Source organism: Oncorhynchus tshawytscha, linkage group LG16, assembly GCF_018296145.1.
Source record: "Oncorhynchus tshawytscha isolate Ot180627B linkage group LG16, Otsh_v2.0, whole genome shotgun sequence".
Taxonomy (NCBI): Eukaryota; Metazoa; Chordata; class Actinopteri; order Salmoniformes; family Salmonidae; genus Oncorhynchus; species Oncorhynchus tshawytscha.
This window is the reverse complement of record NC_056444.1, coordinates 35,149,250-35,174,675: the sequence shown is the minus strand read 5'-3', so window position 1 is coordinate 35,174,675 and position 25,426 is coordinate 35,149,250. Positions and strand designations below refer to the sequence as shown.

Sequence of the window (25,426 nt, the reverse complement as noted above, 5' to 3'; positions counted from 1 at the left end):
GTGTGTGTGTGTGTGTGTGTGTGTGTGTGTGTGTGTGTGTGTGTGTGTGTGTGTGTGTGAAATAGTGTTTATTCTACTAGCTTTTGCCAGAATGGACAACCACAAATTAAACGCTCTACTCAAAGACTTAACTTGTTAGAGCATATTTAACGATTTTGTCCTTTCATGCCTCTCTCTGTCTGTTTGCATGCCAAGCCTTTCAAGCTTTCTACCACCTAATCTAATCATAAACAACTTTTATATACTGTAGGCATTTAATGGACTAATCAAGTCTAGATAATTCAGTGAGCGGAGTCTATAGCATCTGGACAAGAAATCCAGTCAGTACACTCTGCTCATCCTTTAATGGAGGGTTTGGAGGAATTCTAAAAAGACACACTGGCCTAATGCTTAATAGGCATGGTGCATCAAAGCTTAATATCCAGAATGCTATTAAAACTCAAGGACAGCCTTGAATGATAATTAGAAAATGCAATCACGGGAATCAGCCCAGATTAATTTCCAGCCAATGTTTCCCGATTTCTGGGATGCTGCGCCCGCCTGCCGCCTGTCATATTCATGACAAACCCTGGGCACATATTGAAGTGATAACAGTACATCATCATCAGTTTATGGCTTACTGGTACCCCATGACATCCCCAATGTTCTTGGTTTCATTCTGTATCTGGGGTTATGGAGAGAGAACCACAATCGATATCAAATGTTCTTGGTTCATACATGTTATCGATCTTATGCTTTGTGAAAAATATGAATTTGTCCTCATGGATTGCCAATTTTTCTGAATTTAGGGATTTTGTATGGTCTGCTGTTTTACTGAGGTTAGACATCTGGAAAACTGGTAGATGGTGGTTTTGCTGACTCTAAATGACCATTAATGGTCTAGTCCCGCTTAATATTTTGAAGTCTTGACCTTGGATGACAGCTGAGACCGTACCAGTATTCCCAATCCTAACTGTCTCTCTCTGATATTGCCATAACCTTTTAACATTTGGATACAAGACATAACCTGTCTGTATGAGAGTTATGGTTTGATTCAGTACAGGCATTAGCTCAATCTCTCATGACATGAATTAAAGAGCTCTTTAAGACTCTTTAATATTTCATTTTTGGATCTCATTAGCTTAATTATTTGATTTGCATTCATGGGATAATATTAATTTACATGTGGCGGTGCTTCAGTTCCATCAATGAAAAACATAATACTAATTTGTTCACAGACAAAAATAGGGTCCTTTGTTCATTCAAATCTCATGCCTTCATTGATATTAGGGTTATTTTTGTTGAACAAAAGTGGGGGAATTATAAAATCGGTCTTTGTTTGTTCAAGGTCCCTCATTAGATACACAATGAAGGCCTTGCCACCAGCCTCTCACTAAATGGGCTCCACCTACCTGTATCCTCCTCTTGTTTCCAAACTGTCTTAAAAATACCCCACTATTTATATATATGTACAGTGGGGCAAAAAAGTATTTAGTCAGCCACCAATTGTGCAAGTTCTCCCACTTAAAGAGATGAGAGAGGCCTGTAATTTTCATCATAGGTACACTTCAACTATGACAGACAAAATGAGAAAAAAAATCCAGAAAATCACATTGTAGGATTTTTAATTAATTTATATGCAAATTATGGTGGAAAATAAGTATTCGGTCAATTACAAAAGTTTATCTCAATACTTTGTTATATACCCTTTGTTTTCAATGACAGAGGTCAAACGTTTTCTGTACGTCTTCACAAGGTTTTCACACACTGTTGCTGGTATTTTGGCACATTCCTCCATGCAGATCTCCTCTAGAGCAGTGATGTTTTGATGCTGTTGCTGGGCAACACAGACTCTTAACTCCCTCCAAAGATTTTCTATGGGGTTGAGATCTGGAGACTGGCTAGGCCACTCCAGGACCTTGAAATGCTTCTTATGAAGCCACTCCTTCATTGCCCGGGCGGTGTGTTTGGGATCCTTGTCATGCTGAAAGACCTAGCCACGTTTCATCTTCAATGCCCTTGCTGATGGAAGGAGGTTTTCACTCAAAATCTCACGATACATGGCCCTATTCATTCTTTCCTTTACACGGATCAGTCATCCTGGTCCCTTTGCAGAAAAACAGCCCCAAAGCATGATGTTTCCACCCCCATGCTTCACAGTAGGTATGGTGTTCAATGGATGCAATTCTTTGTCCTCCAAACATGACGAGTTGAGTTTATGGACATGTACTGGCTTAAGCAGGGGGACACGTCTGGCACTGCAGGATTTGAGTCCCTGGCGGCGTAGTGTGTTACAGATGGTAGGCTTTGTTACTTTGGTCCCAGCTCTCTGCAGGTCATTCACTAGGTCCCCCCAAGTGGTTCTGGGATTTTTGCTCACCGTTCTTGTGATCATTTTGACCCCACGGTGTGAGATCTTGCGTGGAGCCCAGGATCGAGGGAGATTATCAGTGGTCTTGTATGTCTTTCGTTTCCTAATAATTGCTCCCACAGTTGATTTCTTCAAACCAAGCTGCTTACCTATTGCAGATTCAGTCTTCCCAGCCTGGTGCAGGTCTACAATTTTGTTTCTGGTGTCCTTTGACAGCTCTTTGGTCTTGGCCATAGTGGAGTTTGGACTGTGACTGTTTGAGATTGTGAACAGGTGTCTTTTATACTGATAACCAGTTCAAACAGGTGCCATTAATACAGGTAACGAGTGGAGGAGCCTCTTAAAGAAGACGTTACAGGTCTGTGAGAGCCAGAAATCTTGCTTGTTTGTAGGTGACCAAATACTTATTTTCCACCATAATTTGCAAATAAATTCATTAAAAATCATACAATGTGATTTTCATCAAGTGTACCTATGATGAAAATTACAGGCCTCTCTCATCTTTTTAAGTGGGAGAACTTGCACAATTGGTGGCTGACTAAATATGTTTTTTGCCACACAATGTATATATATATGCAAAAAGTATTAAAAAAAAAAGTTCAAGTACCATGCTTGATGAGAATAATTGGCTTGCTGGCAGTGACTTCTAAAGGTACTGTATTATTGGCTTCATGGCATGTTCGATAGAGTACCTAGATGAAGTAAAGTCCCCATCAAGGCCTGACTTGATAGGTAATTTGGGGATTCATACATAATTTATGGTCTTTGGGAAGTTAATCCTAATAAATCTTGTCACCCATTTAGTGGGAGGCTAGTGGAAAGGCCATAGTGCCAGTGCCATCCTGACAAGCATTCATTGTGTATATAACGAGGGAACGTGAACAAACAAGGACCAGATTTTATAATTCCCCCACTTTTGTTCAACAATCTGAAAAAAGAACCCTAATGTCAACGAAGGAATTAGATTTGAACATACAAAAGACCCTGTTTTTTTCTGTGAACAAATTAGTATTATAGTTTCCATTGAGGGAACTGAAGCACCGCCACATGTAAATGAATAGTTTTGAAAGTTTTGAAAAACTGAGTTTAAATGTATTTGGCTAAGGTGTATGTAAACTTCCGACTTCTACTGTATATATGTAGCTAAGTAGCTAGCAAGCTAGCTAACTTCCTTTAATTTAATTCTAGCTGGCTGTATTTATTTACTTTATCGCTACCTTTTTGTTTCTAGAAATTATACACGTGTTGTCATTTCACAACTGTTTAATCAAACTAGCTAGCCAGCTGATAGCTAGCTAGCAAAAAAAACGATGAACTAAACCGCAAATCACGTCATCCAGCTAGCTAGCCAGCTAAATGGTTGTAAGTAGGAATGAGTCAGTAACTTATGTTTGCATGAACTAAAACTACTGTCACATGTTTTTTTTACTAGAACTAGCAGGTTTGAGCTAGCTTATCAGAGCAAATTCGAGATAAAATGGAAGACTGCCAGTTGAAACTAAAATTCCTTTACTAAGAGAATCAATGAACGCATTTGAACAAATGTGTAATTTCATCTTGCAGAGCATATCATTCATAATGTTTTATCTATGGAAAAAAACAGTAGCAATTAAAATAATGGCAACGCTAAACAGCTTAGAAGCCAATTTTCTCTTAATATTGGACACAGGCAGGCGATATTACCTTTGGGCAGATATTGAAACAAATTATGTCTACCTGAATTCAATATCATTGTTGTGTTATCTCTCTGATTCATCCTTGTTTTTCTTCTTCACAGGGATCAATAGGCTATCAAAGGGAAAAGGACTACAATGCATGATTTGGTGGCGTTGCATTCCAGCGTGCATCCTACCAGAAGCCAGAAGCTCATTACCATAACACATTAGTCATACAGAACTCCTTCCCCACGTGATTGGATACCATGATAACCAATCACTTCCAGATTATATTTATGGTCTCCATTCTGCGGCCAATCACTGCCCTGCCCATGGCACCTGGAAATACTGTGAATCTGTTGGGAACATCACCAGAGAAGGATGATGGAAAGATACTCCAGCGCGCCAAACGAGGATGGATGTGGAATCAATTCTTTCTTCTAGAGGAGTACACCGGGAATGACAACCAGTATGTTGGCAAGGTAAGGGTTTTATGTGCCGTTTTTAAGGGACATTCTTTGTAGGCTGCCTAGAGATGATCGATTATGTCATAGTACACTCAGTCAAAAGGACTGTTCCTGTTGTATTGACATACCTTTCAATAGTTAGGACATAGAAATTAGAGAGGAGTGCATCACCTGAGAACTCCCTTAATGTAAAGATCAGCTCCATCTCCCAGCAACCAGCAACTAATTCCAGTCTCTCATTCACACAACAATTCAAAAACAACAGTGGGAATAGAGAATTCTAAATGAAGAATCAATCACTCAAATTGGCGATTTAACATGACAGATAGAGGAGGAATAGATGTTCCCATTTGTGAGGGTTAACAACAGACAGCATTATCAAATTACATCATGAGGCTAGACAAAATCACTGACCCACTACCTCACATCGCCAACGGCCTGAGCCTCCTCTGTCATGTTGACACAGCTCTTTAACTGATAAGACAGCACAAAAACATAAATATTTCTCAGAGCTATAACCCCCTACTTTAGATCAGAAGAGCGACTTGTCAAGCCATCCATGTTAGTGCTAAAAAGAGAGCTAGTCACAGTGTTAGAGATGACGCTACATTTATCATCCTGAGGGAGGGGAACAAGGTGACTGTCGAAAGCCTATTTTCTCAGAGGAAGCTGGCTTTCATCACATGCCTCATCCTCAAGAGTAAACAAGTGTCACGGTACAGGGTGGAGTAGAAGGATATGACTACCAGCTTGGCAGATAGCATCGTCCTGACGCAATGGAGAGAGACAGGGGAACAACAAAAAGAAAAAGATGGAGGGAAAGGGGGTGTTGGAGAGAAATTATGAATCAATCAAGCCAGGCCAATGATATTTCACTTCACTGTGTTATACGTGATGAGGCAACAAAACAGTCCCGGCTATCCATTGAGGCTATCCACTGATGTTGTCAGTGACTGCTGCATTCTGGCTTTCTTCCTGACTCTGATGGTCTCTGGCTGGCATACTGGCAAGTTTCCTGGCATGACAGCAATCACATGCACTGGCCATCGACTCACCCGGTGTCCAATATCATTCACAATCAAACTGCCAGAATGACATGAGGCCGCAATAAATAAAGGGGAAGAAAAAAAACACCCACACGCTGGCTTTACTGAAGAAGCTAGTGTTGATTGCTATCGCTAATTCCATCAGCTTCACCCTGGAATTGTTGTCTGTGAGAAGGAGCGGTGAAAAGCCTGGGCATAAGGACAGGCACTTAAAGGCCCAGCACCAAGCTGGGCTTATTTATTTCACATCCAATCAAGTTTCACATGTGAAACGGCAAATGTTTTGCTGTGCCACAAAGTCTGTAGCGTTTTCAGAACTCAATATACAGATTCAATCCCTATAATACATCTCTGCACATAGCAAAAGAGTGCCATTTGCACTGCTATTTTAGTTATCAGTATCAATGATTTAATTGACCTATTTAAGCAATTTGAGGGTTTTCTGTATAGTTGTCTAATGTTGGTGGGGCATACTATTATATTTTCGATGTTAATCCTGAATCACTATGATATTATAATAGTTTTTCTTGAGTGTATTTTTAAGAAAGTCCAAAGTCTAGGAATACAGGTGAAATCAGTTATTGACACAGATATGGTGGCATAGCAGGAAGATCGGAAGACAGTGAACAAAGAGGTTGTCAGTTCAAATCCTAGATGAGGACATGTTGAATAATAATTACTGTATAAATAAATAAGAAACATTAAATAATATATGTAAAGTGTGTCTAATATGAAAGCGGTGTAAGGTTCTGGGCACATCCTAACAACTAATGGTTACTAAACCATTGTATCAGTGTTCATTTTGTCAACAATAACTATGACAAAAAAATATTGTCAACAACCTATTTTTCCTGACTAAAACTATGACGATGACATTTGTTTTGTCCAATCATAAGTATGCATGCATGCAGAATAATTGATGCAATCCTCTCAGTTGCAGAACTGATATCTTTCAGTTTTGTGATCTGATTCTGCCCAGCTCCAACACTGCTCTCAGACTGTCACGTGAGTCATTCGTCAGTCTTTTGAACTGATGCGGAGCCAAGACCCTTCACATGTAACTAACCTCAACCTGAAACAATAATGTTTACTCTCTCTTTCTTTCAAGTAGGCTATTTTTGTTTTGAGCACACTGGAATCTCTATTTCCCCATGTTTTCTGTTATTCATTCATCTGTGTTGGCGCCACGGTCTGCAAATGCTAGTTGTGGTTGTGTTTTTCCTACAGGAAAAACAAATGCTATTTGTTGAATATTAGTACATTAATACAGTACTTCTGGGATTTTTGGAAAGCTTAAATTCAATTCTCCCCTTTTCAAGGACACCCCTATAATTTAGCCCTCCTTGATGGTGATGGAGAAAATCAGAGCTGTTAATTGTTTAACCTGCAGCCAAGGCTTTATTATAGCCTAAATGGTTAATTATGGTTGGTATTGGTTAAAATCTGCCATAATATCAATGTTGCAAGCTAAGGTATAGAAGGGAATCTGCTTTAAAGTTCTACCTGTCTTCCTAGTAGCCTACTTGGTGTTGTGAACTGCTGACTGCTATTAACTTGCAGATGATTGTTGACACATCAACCAGGATTAAGGGACAGGGCAATTTGTGACTTATTGTTTTCATAATCAGTGGCTTTATTGGAGGGGGAGTGGTTTCTCCTCTCCTAGGAAATCAGCAATTAGTACCGGGAGGTGTGCTCTTCACCTTTTCAAGGCATTTAGCAATTAGTATTTGTACTTCAGTCTCCTCTGTTTTCTCAGCGGTGGTTGTGTCGCAAAACTAAGACCGTCAACGAAACAGTGATGGTTCTGCAGAGTTATTTGAGGAAGGAAAGAGAGAAAGGCTACACACCACTCTTACTTGAGTATCTTACCTAGTGATTTTCAGAATATCTAATTGTGCTCTTTTGTAACTTTTGCAACTGTCTGTTTTCTATCTCAGTTTTCTCCTCTACATGTAGACTTTTCAGACTCCCCCCCCCCTTGGCTGCAACCCTTCTAATTTAGTGTACCCTGCAAGCACAATCCATGTGGAATTCCTGGTCTCTGGCAGCGTTTAGCACTGCCGATCTGCGGTCAAGAACGCTAAATTAATCTCAGCCTATGCTGCATTTCAGTCCCTTGACTTTCGGGCTCTGAAGGAGACATGGATCACCCCAGAGAACACTGCTGCTCCAGCTGCTCTCTCTTCATATGACTATGTTTTCTGTCATTATCAGAGAGCATCTGGTCATTGCGGAGGTGGCACAGGGCTACTAATTTCTCCTAAGTGGAGATATTACATTATTTCCCTCTCTCACCTGTCCATCTCCTCATTTGATTTCCATGCTGTCACTGTCACCTGTCTACTCAAACTAACATTGTTCTTATCTATCACCCACCAGGTGTCTGTACCACATACTCTCACAACTGGTGTACCCCAGGGCTCGATTCTAGGCCCTCTTCTCTCTCTACACCAAGTCACTGAGCTCCGTCATATCCTCACTAGGTCTCTCCTATCATAGAATGTGGATGACACTAAGCCACTTTTCTCCTTCCCCCTTCTGACACTCAGAAGGTGATACACATCTCTGCATGCCTGGCAGATATCTCAGCTTGGATGTCGGCCCACCACCTCAAGCTCAACCACGACAAGACAGAGCTGCTCTTCCACCCGGTAAAGCCTGCTTACTCAAAGACATATCCATTACAGTTGTAACTCTACAGTGTCTCCCTCCCAGAGTGCAAAGAACCTTGGCGTGACCCTGGAAAACACCCTGTTGTTCTCTGAAAAAAATCAAAGCAGTGACTCACTCCTGCAAGTTGATGTTCTAAAACATCCGTATAGTTCGAACCAACCTCACACAGGTAGTGGAGCAGGTCCTAACCTAGGTGGAGTACTGCAACTCACTGTTAGTTGGGCTCCCCACTTGTGCCATCAAACCCCTGCAATTTATCCAGAATGCTGCAGCCTGCCTGGTGTTCAACCTTCCCAAGTGGTCTCATGTCACCCTGCTCCTCCGCACACTCCACCGGCTTCCAGTCGAAGCTCACATCCACTACAAGACTATGGTACTTGCTTATGGAGCAGCAAGAGTAACAGCCCCTCCCTACCTTCAAGCTATTCTCAAACCCTACACCCCAACCCGAGCACTTCGTTCTGCCACCTCTGGTCTCTTAGTACTATGAGAGGGCATCTCCCACTCAGCCCAGTCCAAGCTCTTTTCCATCCTGGCACTCCAATGGTGGAACCAGCTTCCCATAGCAACCAACCCCTAAAAAAGCATTTTGTGAATGAACACTAGAACTTGACTTTTCTTCACCCCTGACTAGCTTTGACTTTGCTGATAGCTACTTTATTGAGGATTTACTATGACTGTGATGTGGTTGTCCTATTTTAAGATGAATGCACTAACTGTAAGTCGCTCTGGATAAGAGCGTCTGGTAAATTACTAAAATGTAAAAGGTTAAAAGGCCTACTTGGACAAGGCTATCTGAATATGCACATGATGGAAGTTAGAGAGGTAGCCTATTATTTAAGAGAAAAAAATGCAAGGACTGTCATGTGACTAATTGCTGTGACTCAAACTAGACAAAGGCTGAAATGACGAAAATGTGACTAAAACCAAAAGGTATTTTAAGCCTAAAACTAAATCTAAAATAGCCGCCAAAATTAACACTGCATAATATATGACATGCTTTTAGGGCTCATTATACATACTGTATGTCATAAAGGATTATACTGATGACTACAGGGTGGAACTGTACATGGAACTGAAATGGCTTCTCTTCAAGGTGAACTATATACCGTGCATAGAATGGCCCATATTCACGAAGTGTCTCAAAGTAGGACTGCTGATATAAGATCAGTTTTTCCTTTGAGGTGATAATCAATTAATATAATTACATGGACGGGGGACCTGATACTAAATCAGCATTATGAAAATGGGCCATGTGTGTTTCTGTCAAACTCAACGAGACGCGCCTCTTGCCGTTGCTGATTCACTATCACCTGATCTTCAGCGAGCCATTTCCATTTCCATTAGCATGAGGGAGGGTATTTAACAAGCCAAGTCCTCATGGAGGGAGGCATACTTGTTCAGTATGGCTGTGAAGTGTGAACACTTGCAATGCAATGCAATGCAATCAGAAGGCTTGTGTCTGGAATTTCTTTCTGTAGGGGTGCAGTGACTCACATAAAAAGCTGTTCCATCCCAGCTATTGATGTGGACAAAACCCCTTTAACCTCTTGGTAGTCTGTGATGCTTTGTAAACAAACGCGGCCGCTCTCCAGTTCCCCTGAGCACTGTACTGATCATAGGAAAAATTGAAGAAACTGAAAAAACACTACTGAATGTGTATAATCCTGGAGAACAAGGACAACTAACAATAAAGAGAGAGAGAGAATATAATTATTCTGTATCCGTTTGGGGCTCTATTTTCCTATCTCCCCTCTGCAGCACTAAACAATGCTCACTAGAGACCTGACAAGAATTGCCAATGACTTTGCTGCTTTACTGACTATTCCTCTGTGTTTGTGCAAGGGGACTTCAAGCTAGAATCCTTCATTGAAACAATAAGAAAGCCTTCTCCCAGCCCTTGTTTATGCGAAGAAGCTAAGGGATGGGGCTAGAGAAATTTCATAGGGCTATGGATGCAAAGACTGACCATCCAGTATATCAAATGTATAGTGATAACCATGTTTTGAGGCTATACAGTTTTGCTTACACTTACATTGGTGTAAAACTAGCGTATATTTTGGGTTCTGATTGGGTACGACAGTTGAACTAAGCAAATGAGGCCTCTAAGTTATATCGCAGTAGTTGCTTTGGGACAAGTCTCTGAATGTCCTTCAACTCCAAGCCAGAGCTTGGAGTTGAACCCGATCGAACATTTCTGGAGAGACCTGAATATAGCTGTGCAGCATTTCTCCCCATCCAACATGACAGAGCTTGAGAGGATCTACAGAGAAGGATGGAATAATATTTTCCAAGCTTCAAGCGTCATACCCAAAAAGATTAAATGTTGTAATCGCTGCCAAAGGTGCTTCAACAAAGTTCTGAGTAAAGGGTCTGAAAAAAGGGTCTGAAAAGGGTCTAAAGGGTCTGAATGTAAAAAAGACAAATACTACAGTTAAAAAAAATGTCCTTGTTTTCAAAAGAAAAGCGAAAAAATGTATCCATTTAAATAACTAATTGATCAGAAAGTTTTTTTTCTTCACAATTTCTGACATTTAATCCTCGTAAAATGCCCTGTCTTAGGTCAGTTAGGATCACCATTTTATTTGAAGAATGTGAAATGTTAATAATAGTAGAGAAAATTATTTATTTCACCTTTTATTTCGTTAATCACATTCCCAGTGGGTCAGATGATTACATACTAATTGAGTGTATTTGGTAGAATTGCCTTTAAATTGTTTAACTTGGGTCAAACGTTTTGGGTAGCCTTCCACAAGTTTCCCACATTAAATTGGGTGAGTTTTGGCCCATTCCTCCTGACAAAGCTAGTGTAACTGAGTCAGGTTTGTAGGCCTCCTTGCTCACACACACTTTTAAAGTTCTGCCCACAAATTTTCTATAGGATTAAGGTCAGGGCTTTGTAATGGCCACTCCAATACCTTGACTTTGTTGTCGTTAACCTCTTGAGTGTAGCGGGCAGTGTTTGGATGAAAAACGCACCCAAATTAAACTGCCTATTTCTCAGGTCCAGAAGATAGAATATGCCTATATTTGGCAGATTAGGATAGAAAACACTAAAGTTTCCAAAACGGTCAAAATATTGTCTGTGAGTATAACAGGAAGTACTGTTTTTCTGAAACCTCCCTGTCCCATTGCATGCCTTCCCTCCATTTAAAGGGATATCAACCAGATTCCTTTCCCTATGGCTTCCACATGGTGTGAACAGTCTTTAGACATAGTTTCAGGCTTTTATTCTGGAAATTAGTGAGAATGATCACATTGCGTCAGTGGATAGCTGTGTCCCCCCAGAGTTTTGCATGCGCGAGCAGCTTGGAGCAGACCTTTTCTCTCTCTCTCCTATTGAAAAAGCTATCGTCCGGTTGAAATATTATTGATTATTTATTGTAAAAACAACCTGAGGATTGATTATAAAAACGTTTGACATGTTTCTATGAACTTTACAGGTACTATTTGGAATTTTCGTCTGCCCGTCATGTCCTGCACGATATATCCACCTAATATTAAATCATGATGCCATCTATCTTCTTATGTGCACCAGTTCCTCCTGCAGTAAAGCACCACCACAACATACATACAACATACAATTTATTTCTTAGGTCTTGGCTGATTTCTTTTGATTTTCCCATGAAAATCAAAATTTTGATTTTGATATTCCCATGATGTCAAGCAAAGAGGCACTGCGTTTGAAGGTAGTCCTTGAAATACATCCACAGGTACACCACCAATTCACTCAAATTATGTCAATTAGCCTATCGGAAGCTTCTAAAACCATGACATAATTTTCTGGAATTTTCCATGCTGTTTAAAGGCACAGTCAACTTGTTGTATGTAAACTTCTGACCCACTGGAATTGTGATACATTGAGTTATAAGTGAAATAATCTGTCTGTAAACAAGGTACAAGGTAAATGTCCTAAACAATTTGACAAAACTACAGTTTGTTAACAAGAAATGTGCGTAGTGGTTGAAAAACTAATTATAATGACTCCAACGTAAGTGTATGTAAACTTTCGACTTCAACTGTGAGTGTGTGTATATATATATATATATATTTATATATATACACAAACATTTCTAAACCTGTTTATGCTTTGTCAATATGAGGTATTGTTTGTAGATTGATCAGGATAAAAAAACATTAAATCAATTGTAGAATAAGCCAATCATTTGTTGTAACAAGGTAGGGTTGGTATAGAGAAGATATTTGGTAAAAGTCCATATTATGGCAAGAACAGCTCAAATAAGCTAAGATAAATGACAGTTCATCAATATTTTAAGACATGAATGTCAGTCAATGCGGAAAACGTCAAGAACTTTGAATGTTTCTTCAAGTGCAGTCATAAAAACCATCAAGCGCTATAATGAAACTGGCTCTTATGAGGACCGCCACAGGAAAGGAAGACCCAGTTACCTCTGCTGAAGAGGGTAAGTTCATTAGTTACCAGCCTGCGTGAATCAGGCCTTCACGGTCGAATTACTGAAAATAAACCACTTCTAAAGGACACCATTAAGAATAAGACACTTGCTTAGGTCAAGAAACACGAGCAATGGACATTAGACCGGTGGAAATCTGCCGTTTGGTCTAATGAGTCCAAATGTGATATTTTTGTCTTTGTGAGACGTAGAGTAGGTGAACGGATGATCTCTGCAATGTGTTGTTCCCACCCGTAAATTATGGAGGAGGAGGTGTGATGGCGTGGGGGTGCTTTGCTGGTGACACCCTCTGTGATTTAATTAGTAGTCAAGGCACACTTAAACAGCATGGCTCCCACAGCATTCTGCAGTGATACGCCATCTCATCTGGTTTGCATTTAGTGGGACTATAATTTGTTTTTCAACAGGACAATGACTCAACACACCTCCAGGCTCTGTAAGGGCTATTTTCCAAGAAGGAGAGAGATGGAGTGCTGCATCAGATGACCTGGTCTCCACAGTCACATGACCTCAACCCAAATGAGATGGTTTGGGATGAGTTGGACCACAAAGTGAAGGAAACACAGCCAACTAGTGCTCAGAATATGTCAGAACTCCTTCAAGACCTATATTCCTTATACAAACGCAGTATATTTTATATTAGTTATCTTGTAGTTTTTTTGTTCTACGCTTCAGCTCTACCCAACTCCTGCCATCTTTCTCTTTAATAATACAATCCATTTTTTATTTATTTGCTATGTATTTTTCAACTGTGCTGTGATGTTTCACAAAAGTTCTGAACCGTTCTATTCTCATAGTTTCCACAGATTGTATATTAAAGATTTTTTTTTGCAAAAAGTTATGATATTCTTGATTGATTTGACTATTACTTTTCATATCACCCAGCAGTGCTACAGTGGGGAGAACACGTATTTGATACACTGCCGATTTTGTAGGTTTTCTACTTAAAAAGCACGTAGAGGTCTGTCATTTTTATCATAGCTACACTTCATCTCACTTCATCATATTTGTTGTACTATTTGTTCTGTTTTTTTTCTGGTGGATTAAACTGAAATTGCAAACAACTTTTTATATGGCTTGTTTTAAAAATATAGATATTTTGGAGATTATATAATTTAAATAACCGAAAGTGAGAGGTTTTAATCTGAATAAAGGGAACAAGGCTATTCTTGAACATGGGGAGAATTTAATCTGCTAGAGAAACAGTTTGGATTTAAGTGTATCTTTTGTATAACTGAAGCCTTTAGTGAGAGGTCTAATGCTTTAATATTTAATCATTTCTGCCTTCTGAATTCATTTTCATTATATACATAGGCCTTTTACGACTAGGGGGCGATATTTTAATTTTTTGATGAAAAACATTCCTGTTTTAAACAAGATATATTTTCACGAAAAGATGCTCGACTATGCATATAATTGACAGCTTTGGATAGAAAACACTCTGATGTTTCCAAAACTGCAAAGATATTGTCTGTGAGTGCAACAGAACTGATGTTACAGGCGAAACCCAGATAAAAATCCAATCAGGAAGTGACGCATTTTTTAAAACCGCCTCATGCCAATGACTCCTTATATGGCTGTGAATGAGCTACGAATGAGTTTACGTTTTCTACGTATTCCCCAAGGTGTCTACAGCATTGTGACGTCTTTTTACGCATTTCTGTTGAAGAATAGCCGTAAGGAACCACATTTAGCAAGTGGTCACCTGATGTCTAGCCATTTTTCCAATTGCTTCTTATGAGAAACCAATTGCCTCGACGGATATATTATCGAATATATATGTTAAAAAAACCTTGAGGATTGATTCTAAACAACGTTTGCCATGTTTCTGTCGATATTATGGAGCTCATTTGGAAAAAAGTTTGGCGTTGTAGTGATAGCATTTTCCGGTCAATTTCTCAGCCAAGCATGTTGAACAAACGGGACGATTTTGCCTACAAAAATAATATTTTGGGAAAAAAGGAACATTTGCTTTCTAACTGGGAGCCTCCTGAGTGAAAACATCCGAAGTTCTTCAAAGGTAAATGATTTAATTTGATTACTTTTCTTATTTTCGTGAAAATGTTGCCTTCTGCCAGCAGACCCTAGCATAGCATTATGCCATGATGCACTTACACAAATGCTTGTCTAGAGTTGGCTGTAATGCATATTTTGAAAATCTGAGATGACAGTGTGATTAACAAAAATGCTAAGCTGTGTCTCAATATATTTCATTTGTGATTTTCATGAATAGGAACATTTTCTAGGGGGATTTATGTCCGCTGCGTTATGCTATTTGGTTTGAGGCTATGATTACGCTCCCGGATCCGGGATTGCTAGTCACAAGAAGTTTTACATTTTTTCTGGCCTGCTGTTCCAAATAAATTGAAATATTTTTCACACATATAATAAAAAAAATAAAAAAACAGGTCGCTAGGTATAGGCTGGCAAGGCCATAACCAAATAGGTAAACTCGGATATGACTGAAGAGTTAATCAATGTGATTTTTCCACAAATATACAGGTATTTTCCTTTTCATGGTAGCAAGATTATATATATTTTTGCTAATTTAAAAAAAAAAGTATTGTCATGATAATTTCTTTCCTTCTGGATATGAATGCCGAGCATGTCCACATCAACGTCAGACCATTTTATTGGTGAACTACACGGTAATGTAAAAGTTCAATTTTTTTGTGGTCCAATATGTCCAGGATGTATTGCTCCCAGACAGACTAAACAACTTCTTTGCTCACTTTGAGGACAATACAGTGCCGCTGACACAGCACACTACAAAAACCTGCGGACTCTCCTTCACTGCAGCCGACGTAAGTAAAACATTTAAGCGTGTTAACCCTCAAGGCTGCAGACCCAGACGGCATCCCCAGCCGTATCCTCAGAGCATGCGCAGACCAGTTGACTGGTGTGTTTACGGACATATTCAATCAATCCTTATCCCAGTCTGCTGTTCCAAAATGCTTCAAGAGGGCCACAAATGTTCCTGTTCCCAAGAAAGCTAAGGTAACTGAGCTAAATGACTACCGCCCCGTAGCACTCACTTCAGTCATCATGAAGTGCTTTGTGAGACTAGTCAAGGACCATATCACCTCCACCCTACCTGACACCCTAGTCCCACTCTAATTTGCTTACCGCCACAATAGGTCCAAGGACGACGCAATTGCAACCACACTGCACACTGCCCTAACCCATCTGGACAAGAGGAATACCTATGTGAGAATGCTGTTCATCGACTACAGCTCAGCATTTAACACCATAGTACCCTCCAAACTCGTCATAAAGCTCGAGACCCTGGGTATTGACCCCACCCTGTGCAACTGGGTACTGGACTTCCTGACGGGCCGCCCCCAGGTGGTGAGGGTAGGTAACAACATCTCCACCCCACTGATCATCAACACTGGGGCCCCACAAGGGTGCGTTCTGAGCCCTCTCCTGTACTCCCTGTTCACCCACGAATGCGTGGCCATGCATTTCTCCAACTCAATCATCAAGTTTGCAGACGAAACTACAGTGGTAGCCCTGATTAACAACAACGACGAGACGGCCTACAGGAAGGAGGTGAGGGCCTACAGGAAGGAGGTGAGGGCCCTCGGAGTGTGGTGTCAGCTGTATCATCGCCTGGTACGGTAATTGCTCTGCCCACAACCGCAAGGCTCTCCAGAGGGTAGTGAGGTCTGCACAACTTATCACCGGGGGCAAACTACCTGCCTTCCAGGACACCTACACCACCCGATGTCACAGGAAGGCCATAAGGTCATCAAGGACAACAACCACCCAAGCCACTGCCTGTTCAGCCTGCTGTCATCCAGAAGGCGAGGTCAGTACAGGTGCATCAAAGCAGGGACCGAGAGACTGAAAAACAGCTTCTATCTCAAGGCCATCAGACTGTTAAATAGCCGCTGCCAACATACTGACTCAACTCCAGCCACTTTAATAATTGAAAAATGTATGTAAAAAATTTATCACTAGCCACTTTAAACAATGCCACTTAATATAATGTTTACATACCCTACATTACTCATCTCTTATGTATATACTGTACTCTATACCATCTACTGCATCTTGCCATCTTTATGTAATACATGTATCACAAGCCACTTTAAACAATGCCACTTTTATATGTTTACATACCCTACGTTACTCATGTCATATGTATATACTGTACTCAACACCATCTACTGCATCTTGCCGTTCTGTACCGTCACTCATTCATATATTTTTATGTACATTTTCTTCATCCCTTTACACTTGTGTGTATAAGGTAGGTTAGATTACTTGTTGGTTATTACTGCATTGTCGGAACTAGAAGCACAATAATTTCTCTACACTCGCATTAACATCATCATTTATTTTTATTTGAATATTTACACTTATCATAATTTGGTTGTAATCGACCAAGACTTGGACAAAATACAATGTTAGTATGTTAGTTATCTGTGCCTACCTCAAATCGCATTCAATGCATCCATATTGAATTATATGTATTCTATTTTGTTGCCAAACTCATTAAACAATATTGCATTTCTGAAGGACAAGTTCATAAAAACTACAGTGTCTGCATAGCCTATGTGGGGCTTTAGGTCATAGATAGGAAATATCAGAGCAATTCATACTTTCATGTCACTTATTTTACTCATGGATCCATGGATTGACTCTATACTACTAGATTAATCAATAATACTGCACGAATTGCATGATTCGATTCCATACTGCTGCAAGAATTGACTGTATAATACTTAATTAATCAATTTCAAATTTTGCATGAATTGACTGTATAAATCTGCATAAATCACTGGACTCAATAATACTGCATGAATACATGCAGCACAGGGGTATATTGCCCACTCCACACTAGTGTGCCAGCCAGACAGTGTACTGTAAACAGCGGATTACACTGTGGCTTGTGAGATTGACCATAAACGGACCTCCAATAATTACCTTTTACTGTTTACCGTCTGAGCGTGTTGTGTATTTTCTGACTTGTCTAATTCAATAAGTGCTAGCAGGTATATAGTAAATACCCTAGTCCTGTGTTGTCTGACGACTGTCAAACTGCAATTAGCTGGCAGACCTGACAGCATGGCTCCATTGTATGGAGTTCTCTCTTCGCTTCCATTTGATGGTCTCCTCTTTGTTTTCTTTCTGTCAATTATCTCTCTCTTATTGGGGTTAACCATTGAGTCTGAGAAGCATACCATATGTCCCAAATATCCCTCGTCAGAAGTAGTCAAAATGTAGGGAACAGGGTGCCATTTGGGACACAAACAGACTGCAAGAGTCATCAGCGGAATGTGCAGTGGGAAAGTAAAGAACACTGGGTAAAAACAAAGTACTTTAGGAGATTCTGTACACAATTGAAGAGTAGCCACTGTACATTTTATGTTGAAATTATTATATTGGTTTATCGTATTCTTCAATGTTCAGCAATGAACATCAGGAGTAAAACTATTCAGACTGTAGCTGTATTCATAATCAGCCTCCCAAAATGGAACCTTATTCCTACGTTTCACCAGTGCTGTGCACTAAATATGGAATAGGCTCCATTTGCATATTTCTCACTTTCTTCCCAAAGTTGCATTGTTGTTGATCCTGGTTTTCAGATTGCAGAAAATAATGAGTTTCTCCCTCAGTGTGTTGATATTAATATTCATGAATATTATGATGCTGTGTCCCTCACTGCTTGTCACGTAGGATGTGATGGCCCATGAGATATAGTGCTAAATATAAGCCTATGACACTGTAGTATCAGCAGTGCAGTAATGAGCTTCAAGCCAGTCACTCATCATCGTTACTTGAAGTAATGCTAATTTATTTCAAGATGATGAATAGTCTAGAAAGAGGCACTTAGATGGTACACTGGACCAAGCTTAGCAGGAAGAAAAGTACAAGAATATACAGTATGTTGTATTGTGTTCTTGTGATGCAATGATTTCCCCTATTTGGGAGTGAGAGACACCTTTTCATTATAACATTGGAGGAAATACCTTCCTAGTGTATGATTCATGTTTTTGCTGGTCTTATAAATGCTATCCAGTTAGCTAATATTTAGAAAAACAAAAGTTTGTTAGGCTAGATACACATTTAAATGTAGGCGTAGAAGCATGATGTGTTCAGAATTCCATGATCTGAACTCAAATCAAATCTTGCAGATGTTATCACAGGTGCAGCGAAATGCTTCTGCTTCTAGCTCCATCAGTGAAGTAATACCGAACAACATAAAAAAACACACAAATAAATGATAAGAAAATAATGAAAATCAAGAAATATCTGAATGAGCAATGTCAGAGTCCAGAATATACACTGATCAAAAAAATTACGGGAACACTAAAATAACACATTCTAGATCTGAATGAATGAAATATTGTTATTAAATACTTTTTTCTTTACATAGTTTAATGTGCTGACAACAAAATCACGCAAAAATTATCAATGGAAATCAAATGTATCAACCCATGGAGGTCTGGATTTGGAGTCACACTCAAAATTAAAATGGAAAACCACACTACAGGCTGATCCAAATTTGATGTAATGTCCATAAAAAAAAGTCAAAATGAGGCTCAGTAGTATGTGTGGCCTCCACGTGCCTGTATGACCTCCCTACAACGTCTGGGCATGCTCCTGATGAGGTGGCGGATGGTCTCCTGAGGGATCTCCTCCCAGACCTGGACTAAAGCATCCGCCAACTCCTGGACAGTCTGTGGTGCAATGTGGCGTTGGTGGATGGAGCGAGACATGATGTCCCAGATGTGCTCAGTTGGATTCAGGTCTGGGGAACGGGCGGGCCAGTCCATAGCATCAATGCCTTCCTCTTGCAGGAACTGCTGACACACTCCAGCCACATGAGGTCTAGCATTAGGAGGAAGCCAGGGCCAACCGCACCAGCATATGGTCTCACAAGGGGTCTGAGGATCTCATCTCGGTACCTAATGGCAGTCAGGCTACCTCTGGCGAGCACATGGAGGGCTGTGCGGCCCCCCAAAGAAATGCCACCCCACACCATGACTGACCCACCGCCAAGAAGTCATGCTGGAGTATGTTGCAGGCAGCAGAACGTTCTCCACGGCATCTCCAGACTCTGTCACGTCTGTCACATGTGCTCAGTGTGAACCTGCTTTCATCTGTGAAGAGCACAGGGCGCCAGTAGCGAATTTGCCAATCTTGGTGTTCTCTGGCAAATGCCAAACGTCCTGCACGGTGTTGGGCTGTAAGCACAACCCCCACCTGTGGACGTTGGGCCCTCATACCACCCTCATGGAGTCTGTTTCTGACCGCCTGCTGGAGGTCTGGCAGTGCTCCTCCTGCTCCTCCTTGCACAAAGGTGGAGGTAGCGGGCAGTGCTCCTCCTGCTCCTCCTTGCACAAAGGCGGAGGTAGCGGTCCTGCTGCTGGGTTGTTGCCCTCCTACGGCCTCCTCCACGTCTCCTGATGTACTGGCCTGTCTCCTGGTAGCGCCTCCATGCTCTGGACACTACGCTGACAGACACAGCAAACCTTCTTGCCACATCTCGCATTGATGTGCCATCCTGGATGAGCTGCACTACCTGAGCCACTTGTGTGGGTTGTAGACTCCGTCTCATGCTACCACTAGAGTGAAAGCACCGCCAGCATTCAAAAGTGACCAAAACATCAGCCAGGAAGCATAGGAACTGAGAAGTGGTCTGTGGTCCCCACCTGCAGAACCACTCCTTTATTGGGGGTGTCTAGCTAATTGCCTATAATTTCCACCTGCTGTCTATTCCATTTGCACAACAGCACGTGACATTTATTTATTACACTATGAAATAACACATATGGAATCATGCAATAACCAAAAAAGTATTTAAAAAATGTAAATACAAGTCCATATTGTTGCAAGAACAGCTCAAATAAGCAAAAAGAAATGACAGTCCATCATTAATTTAAGACATAAAGGTCAGTCAATGCGGAAAATGTTAAGAACTTTGAAAGTTTCTTCAAGTGCAGATGCAAAAACCATTAAGCACTGTAAAGAAACTGGCTCTCATGAGGACCACCACAGGAAAGGAAGACCCAGAATTGCCTCTACTGCAGAAGATAAGTTAATTTGAGTTAATTGCACCTCAGATCGCATCCCAAATAAATGCTTCACAGAGTTCAAGTAACAGACACATCTCAACATCAACTGTTCAGAGGAAACTGCGTGAATCAGGCCTTCACGGTCAAATCTCTGCAAAGCAAACACTACTAAAGGACACCAATAAGAAGAGGATACTTGCTTCTGCCAAGAAACACGAGCAATGGACATTAGACCTGTGGATATCTGTCCTTTGTTCTGATGAGTCCAAATTTGAGATTTTCTGTTCCAAATGCTGTGTCTTTGAGATGCAGAGTAGGTGAACGGATGATCTTTGCATGTGTGGTTGCCACCATGAAGCATGGAGGAGAAGGTGTGATGGTGCTTTGCTGGTGATACTGTCGCTGATTTATTAAAAATTCAAGGCACACTTAACCAGCATGGCTATGACAGCATTCTGCAGCGATATGCCATCCCACCTGGTTTGCGACTAGTGGGACTTTCATCTGTTTTTCAACAGGACAATGACCCAACACACCTCCAGGCTCTGTACGGGCTATTTTACCAAGAAGGAGAATGACGGAGTGCTGCATCAGAAGACCTGGCCTCCACAATTGCATGACCTCAACCCAATTGAGATGGTTTGAGATGAGTTGGACCGCAGAGCGAAGGAAGAGCAGCATATGTGGGAACTCCCTCAAGACTGTTGGAAAAGCATTCCAGATGGAGCTGGTTGAGAGAATGCTTTGTTTAGAGCTTTTCTGGTTACTACAAGATTCCATATGTGTTATTTCATAGTTTGATGTCTTCACTATTATTCTACAATGTAGAAACATGTACAAATAAAGAAAAACCCTTAAATGAGTAGGTGTGTCCAAATGTTTGACTGGTACTGTATTTATATATATATATATATATATATATATATATATATATATATATATATATATATGGCGTGTATAGACAGTAAAGACAGTATATGAATAGAAAAGGTGTGTACATCAGTAGTGATATAGGATGAGCCTCGACTAGAATGCAGTATATACATATGCAATGGGTAAAACAGTATGTAAACATTATTAAAGTGACCAGTGCTCAATAACTATATACATAGGGCAGCAGTCTCTAGGGTGCAGTGTAGAGTAGTGGGTGGTAGCCTACTAGTAACAGTGACTAAATTCAGGGCAGGCTACTGGGCGGAGACCGGATAGTGGTGACTTCTAGATAGTAGAAGGGTGAATTGGATTTTTTTATTTTATTTTAAGGAAATCACAGGAAAGTAAGGGTTTTCCTGCAGCATTTTTTAAAACAATTCTATAGTTTACCATAGTTTACCATATAATTTTGTAGTAAACTGTAGCATACTGTGGAATACTATACTACCGTACACACTTTTGTATCCCTCACTATAGAATTTTGTAGGGTACTAGAAATTTCCTATAGGAATACTACAGTAGTATCCACAAAAGAAAACACTGTTGTAAAGACCACAGTAAAGTGTGCAAAACACTACAGTCACCAAAAACACATCACTTTTCTAACTATACTAAATACTACAGTAATAATTTGCATATACCCTGCCCCCTCCCCCCATATCCCAATTTGTGTCACCCATAAGTGAGAAACATGCCAAGTAGACCATACATTGTGTACACTACACATTATAGAAAAGTGCAGGAATGTTGAACTACTTGAATAGACCCTATTGTGAGCTAGCTACAGATTATGGAAATTGTGGACTTTGAATATTCCTCTAGGAGAAAGCTTGCACATAATAAAGCAATAACATTATAGTAAACACTACAGTACACTACAGTATTCATTCTATAGTTAACTGTAAATACTATTATAAATATAAATACTATAATCTTCAAAAACACTGGAGTGAATAGTATAGTATTTTTTTATGTGGGAGTATGTTGATGTGGGTGTTGTAACATAAAATACAGGACTCATAGGTTGTCCATTTAAAATTACCCACAGAATATGATTATTTTGATCAGACAGGGCACACCTTCGATATATCGATTTACAGTAACTACTACCAATTGGGGAGAAAAAGGGGTAAAATAATATATCGAAGGAAACACTGTACACCTAGCGACCCGGTCAGCATGCACTGCACCACCACAGGAGACACTAGTGCGTGATGAGACAAGGATATCCCTGATGGCCAAACGCTCCCTAACCCGGACGACACTTGTGCGCCAATTGTGCACCGCCCCATGGGCCTCCGGGTTGCGGCCGGCTGAGACACAGCCTGTGCTCGGACCCAGAATCTCTGGTGGCACGGCTAGCACTGCCTTAGACCACTGCGCCACCCGTGAGGCCCTTTTATGTTGCAATATATGGTCCATACAAGAACCAAATAAGATCCAAACAAGAACCATTGCCTTTCAGTCTCTGAGCTAACATGCTTGTGCTCGCATTCTTGGTTTTCCCTTTCTCAAATTGAGTAAATAAATTGTGAGGGATGGTAATCGTCAGCCCAGGGTATATAAACTCTGAAATTAAATGTTTGTGAATTGAATGTATGCAAGGCCAATATAGTGAGCAATAATCAAAATCTCAAGATAGTTGCTAAATGGCATATATTATTATTATTATTATTATAGCAAGCTTGGCTGTATATGAATATTTGTCCAGAGAGACTAATCCAAGGCAGATGTAAAAAGATGTTGAATTTAGTGTTGAATCTGTTATTTACATAAACCTGCCAACAGTACTTGCCATTTTAGTTTTTTGTACATTTCACATTTCCTGACTGATGCTGAATGCTCTCTCCATCTCAAAATAAATCTCTCACATGGTTTTTCCTTCTTTCTATCCACAGCTGCATTCCAATATGGACCGAGGGGAAGGTAACGTGAAGTACATTCTAACTGGAGACGGGGTGGGGAGCTTGTTTCTAATAGATGAGAACTCAGGTGACATTCACGCCACTAAGCGGTTGGACAGGGAGGAGAGGGCCATATACACACTCCACGCTAAGGTGGTTGACAAGAGGACCAACAAGACACTGGAGGCTGATACTGAATTTAACATCAAGATCCACGACATCAACGACAATGAGCCAAAGTTCTCAAAAGACATCTATTTCGCCAGTGTCCCAGAGATGTCAGATGTAGGTGAGTAAAAACAACTGCATTTTCTGAGTTGGTACTTTTGTGGTGCTGTATTTCCATGAAGAAATGTGAATGACAATTATTTTTTAAACTTAGTTAACAAAAGGCAGAGATAATGAACTGGAAATCAAGTCATGTAATTGACACCATAATATCCATATGGAATAGTGGAAGGTTGAATCTTTAGTGAAGGTTTTGCCTCATTGCACTGAACTTAATTAAGATAATATAGATGAACCAGTAGGCACAAATACAAAAAAGCCTTAAAAAGGCAAAAGGGCAAACTGGAATACATTTCCAATTATGAGCCCACAAATTAATAGAATGTGTAATTGCAAGTTAAATAAAAACCTATTTGCCAATATGGCAAATAATCGTCCTCTATCGTGTTCACATAATGATGGAATCATTAACTGATTCCAGAGAGAAGATGTTGAGGTTAAACAGTGACTGGATTTGTGGCTGGAATTGCTGGAATGTTTGAAAACATTGATGAAATTGTGGCTGGAATTGCTGGAATTGTTGGAAACATTTGATGAAAGTATTGAGCAGTGGAGCTCATATACAGAACAGTTTGAATATTTTGTTCTTGCATATTACATTGATGAGGACAAAATTGTGCCTAAATTATTTAGTGTTATGGGGCCAAAGAAATGTAATTTACTCCGCAGTCTGCTACAGGCAAGGTAACACAACGTGTGGAGATATTGTGGAAATACTGGAAGGACCATTTTCACCAAATCACTAGTTATTGCTGAAGGGTTCCACAGAAGGAGTCAGGAATAGGGAGACTCAGAGACACGTGTTTGCTGCTGCATTAAATAGTGCACTAAATTAAATCAGTGCACTGTGAGTTTGATGTTCTAAATGACAGCATTAGAGACAGACTAGTATGTGAGCTAAGGCATGAAGCTACACAAGAGACTATTGACTGAAAGTAATCGGACCTTTGCAAAAGCTATTACAGTCAGTGTGTCCAAAAAAGACGCTCAGACGAGCAAAAGACGCTCAACAGTTGGATTCATCAGGAAATGTGCACCAAGTTGCAACTGAAAATCAGGAGAGGGAAATCAAGGCACATGCTTCCACTTTGTCAAAGCAGGATATCAGGCGTCTACTTGCTGGCGTAAGGACATAGATTGATGAGCCTGTGGTAAAAAAAAGGGCCTTGTCGAACGAGCCTGCAGAAACAAAAAGAGCTCAGAGAAAATGTGTAAGACTGAAAACAAGAAAGAGATATTCCAACACAGGAAAAATAGACATGTTTAGGCTGTTGAGCAAGTAACCAATCAGAAGAGGAAGTCACACTGAATATACTGACTGTTGCTGGGGGGCTGCACGGCTACTATGTCTCTCCCTTACTAGAGGGGCAGCCGGTGCATATAGAGATTGACACGGGCAGCTGTATCTCTTGTGTCAGACACAGTTTGACAAAAAGACACTGGAACACCTTGCATTTCAGCCAGCACACATCATATTAAAGACTTACATGGGTGAATCTGTCGCCATGAGAGGCATCCCTGAGGTCACAGTTCAGATAAAGGGACAAACTGAAAAAATGCCAGCCTATATTGTGAAAGGAAACTGTCCATCACTACTGGGATGTTTGTGGTTAGAGAAAATCATGCTGGACTGGCCATCAGTGCATA

General features: G+C 40.4%; 1 protein-coding gene across 1 annotated transcript in view; it reads left to right on the top strand.

Moving 5' to 3' along the window:
• Positions 1–25,426, top strand: part of LOC112215610 (cadherin-10) — a 59,524-nt gene that overhangs the window by 2,519 nt on the left and 31,579 nt on the right. Inside the window, exons 2-3 of the mRNA XM_024374773.1 lie at positions 4,128–4,487; positions 23,486–23,780. Coding sequence (XP_024230541.1) covers positions 4,272–4,487; positions 23,486–23,780 — 511 coding nt within the window. The 5' untranslated portion in view covers positions 4,128–4,271. The remainder of the gene's footprint in view (positions 1–4,127; positions 4,488–23,485; positions 23,781–25,426) is intronic.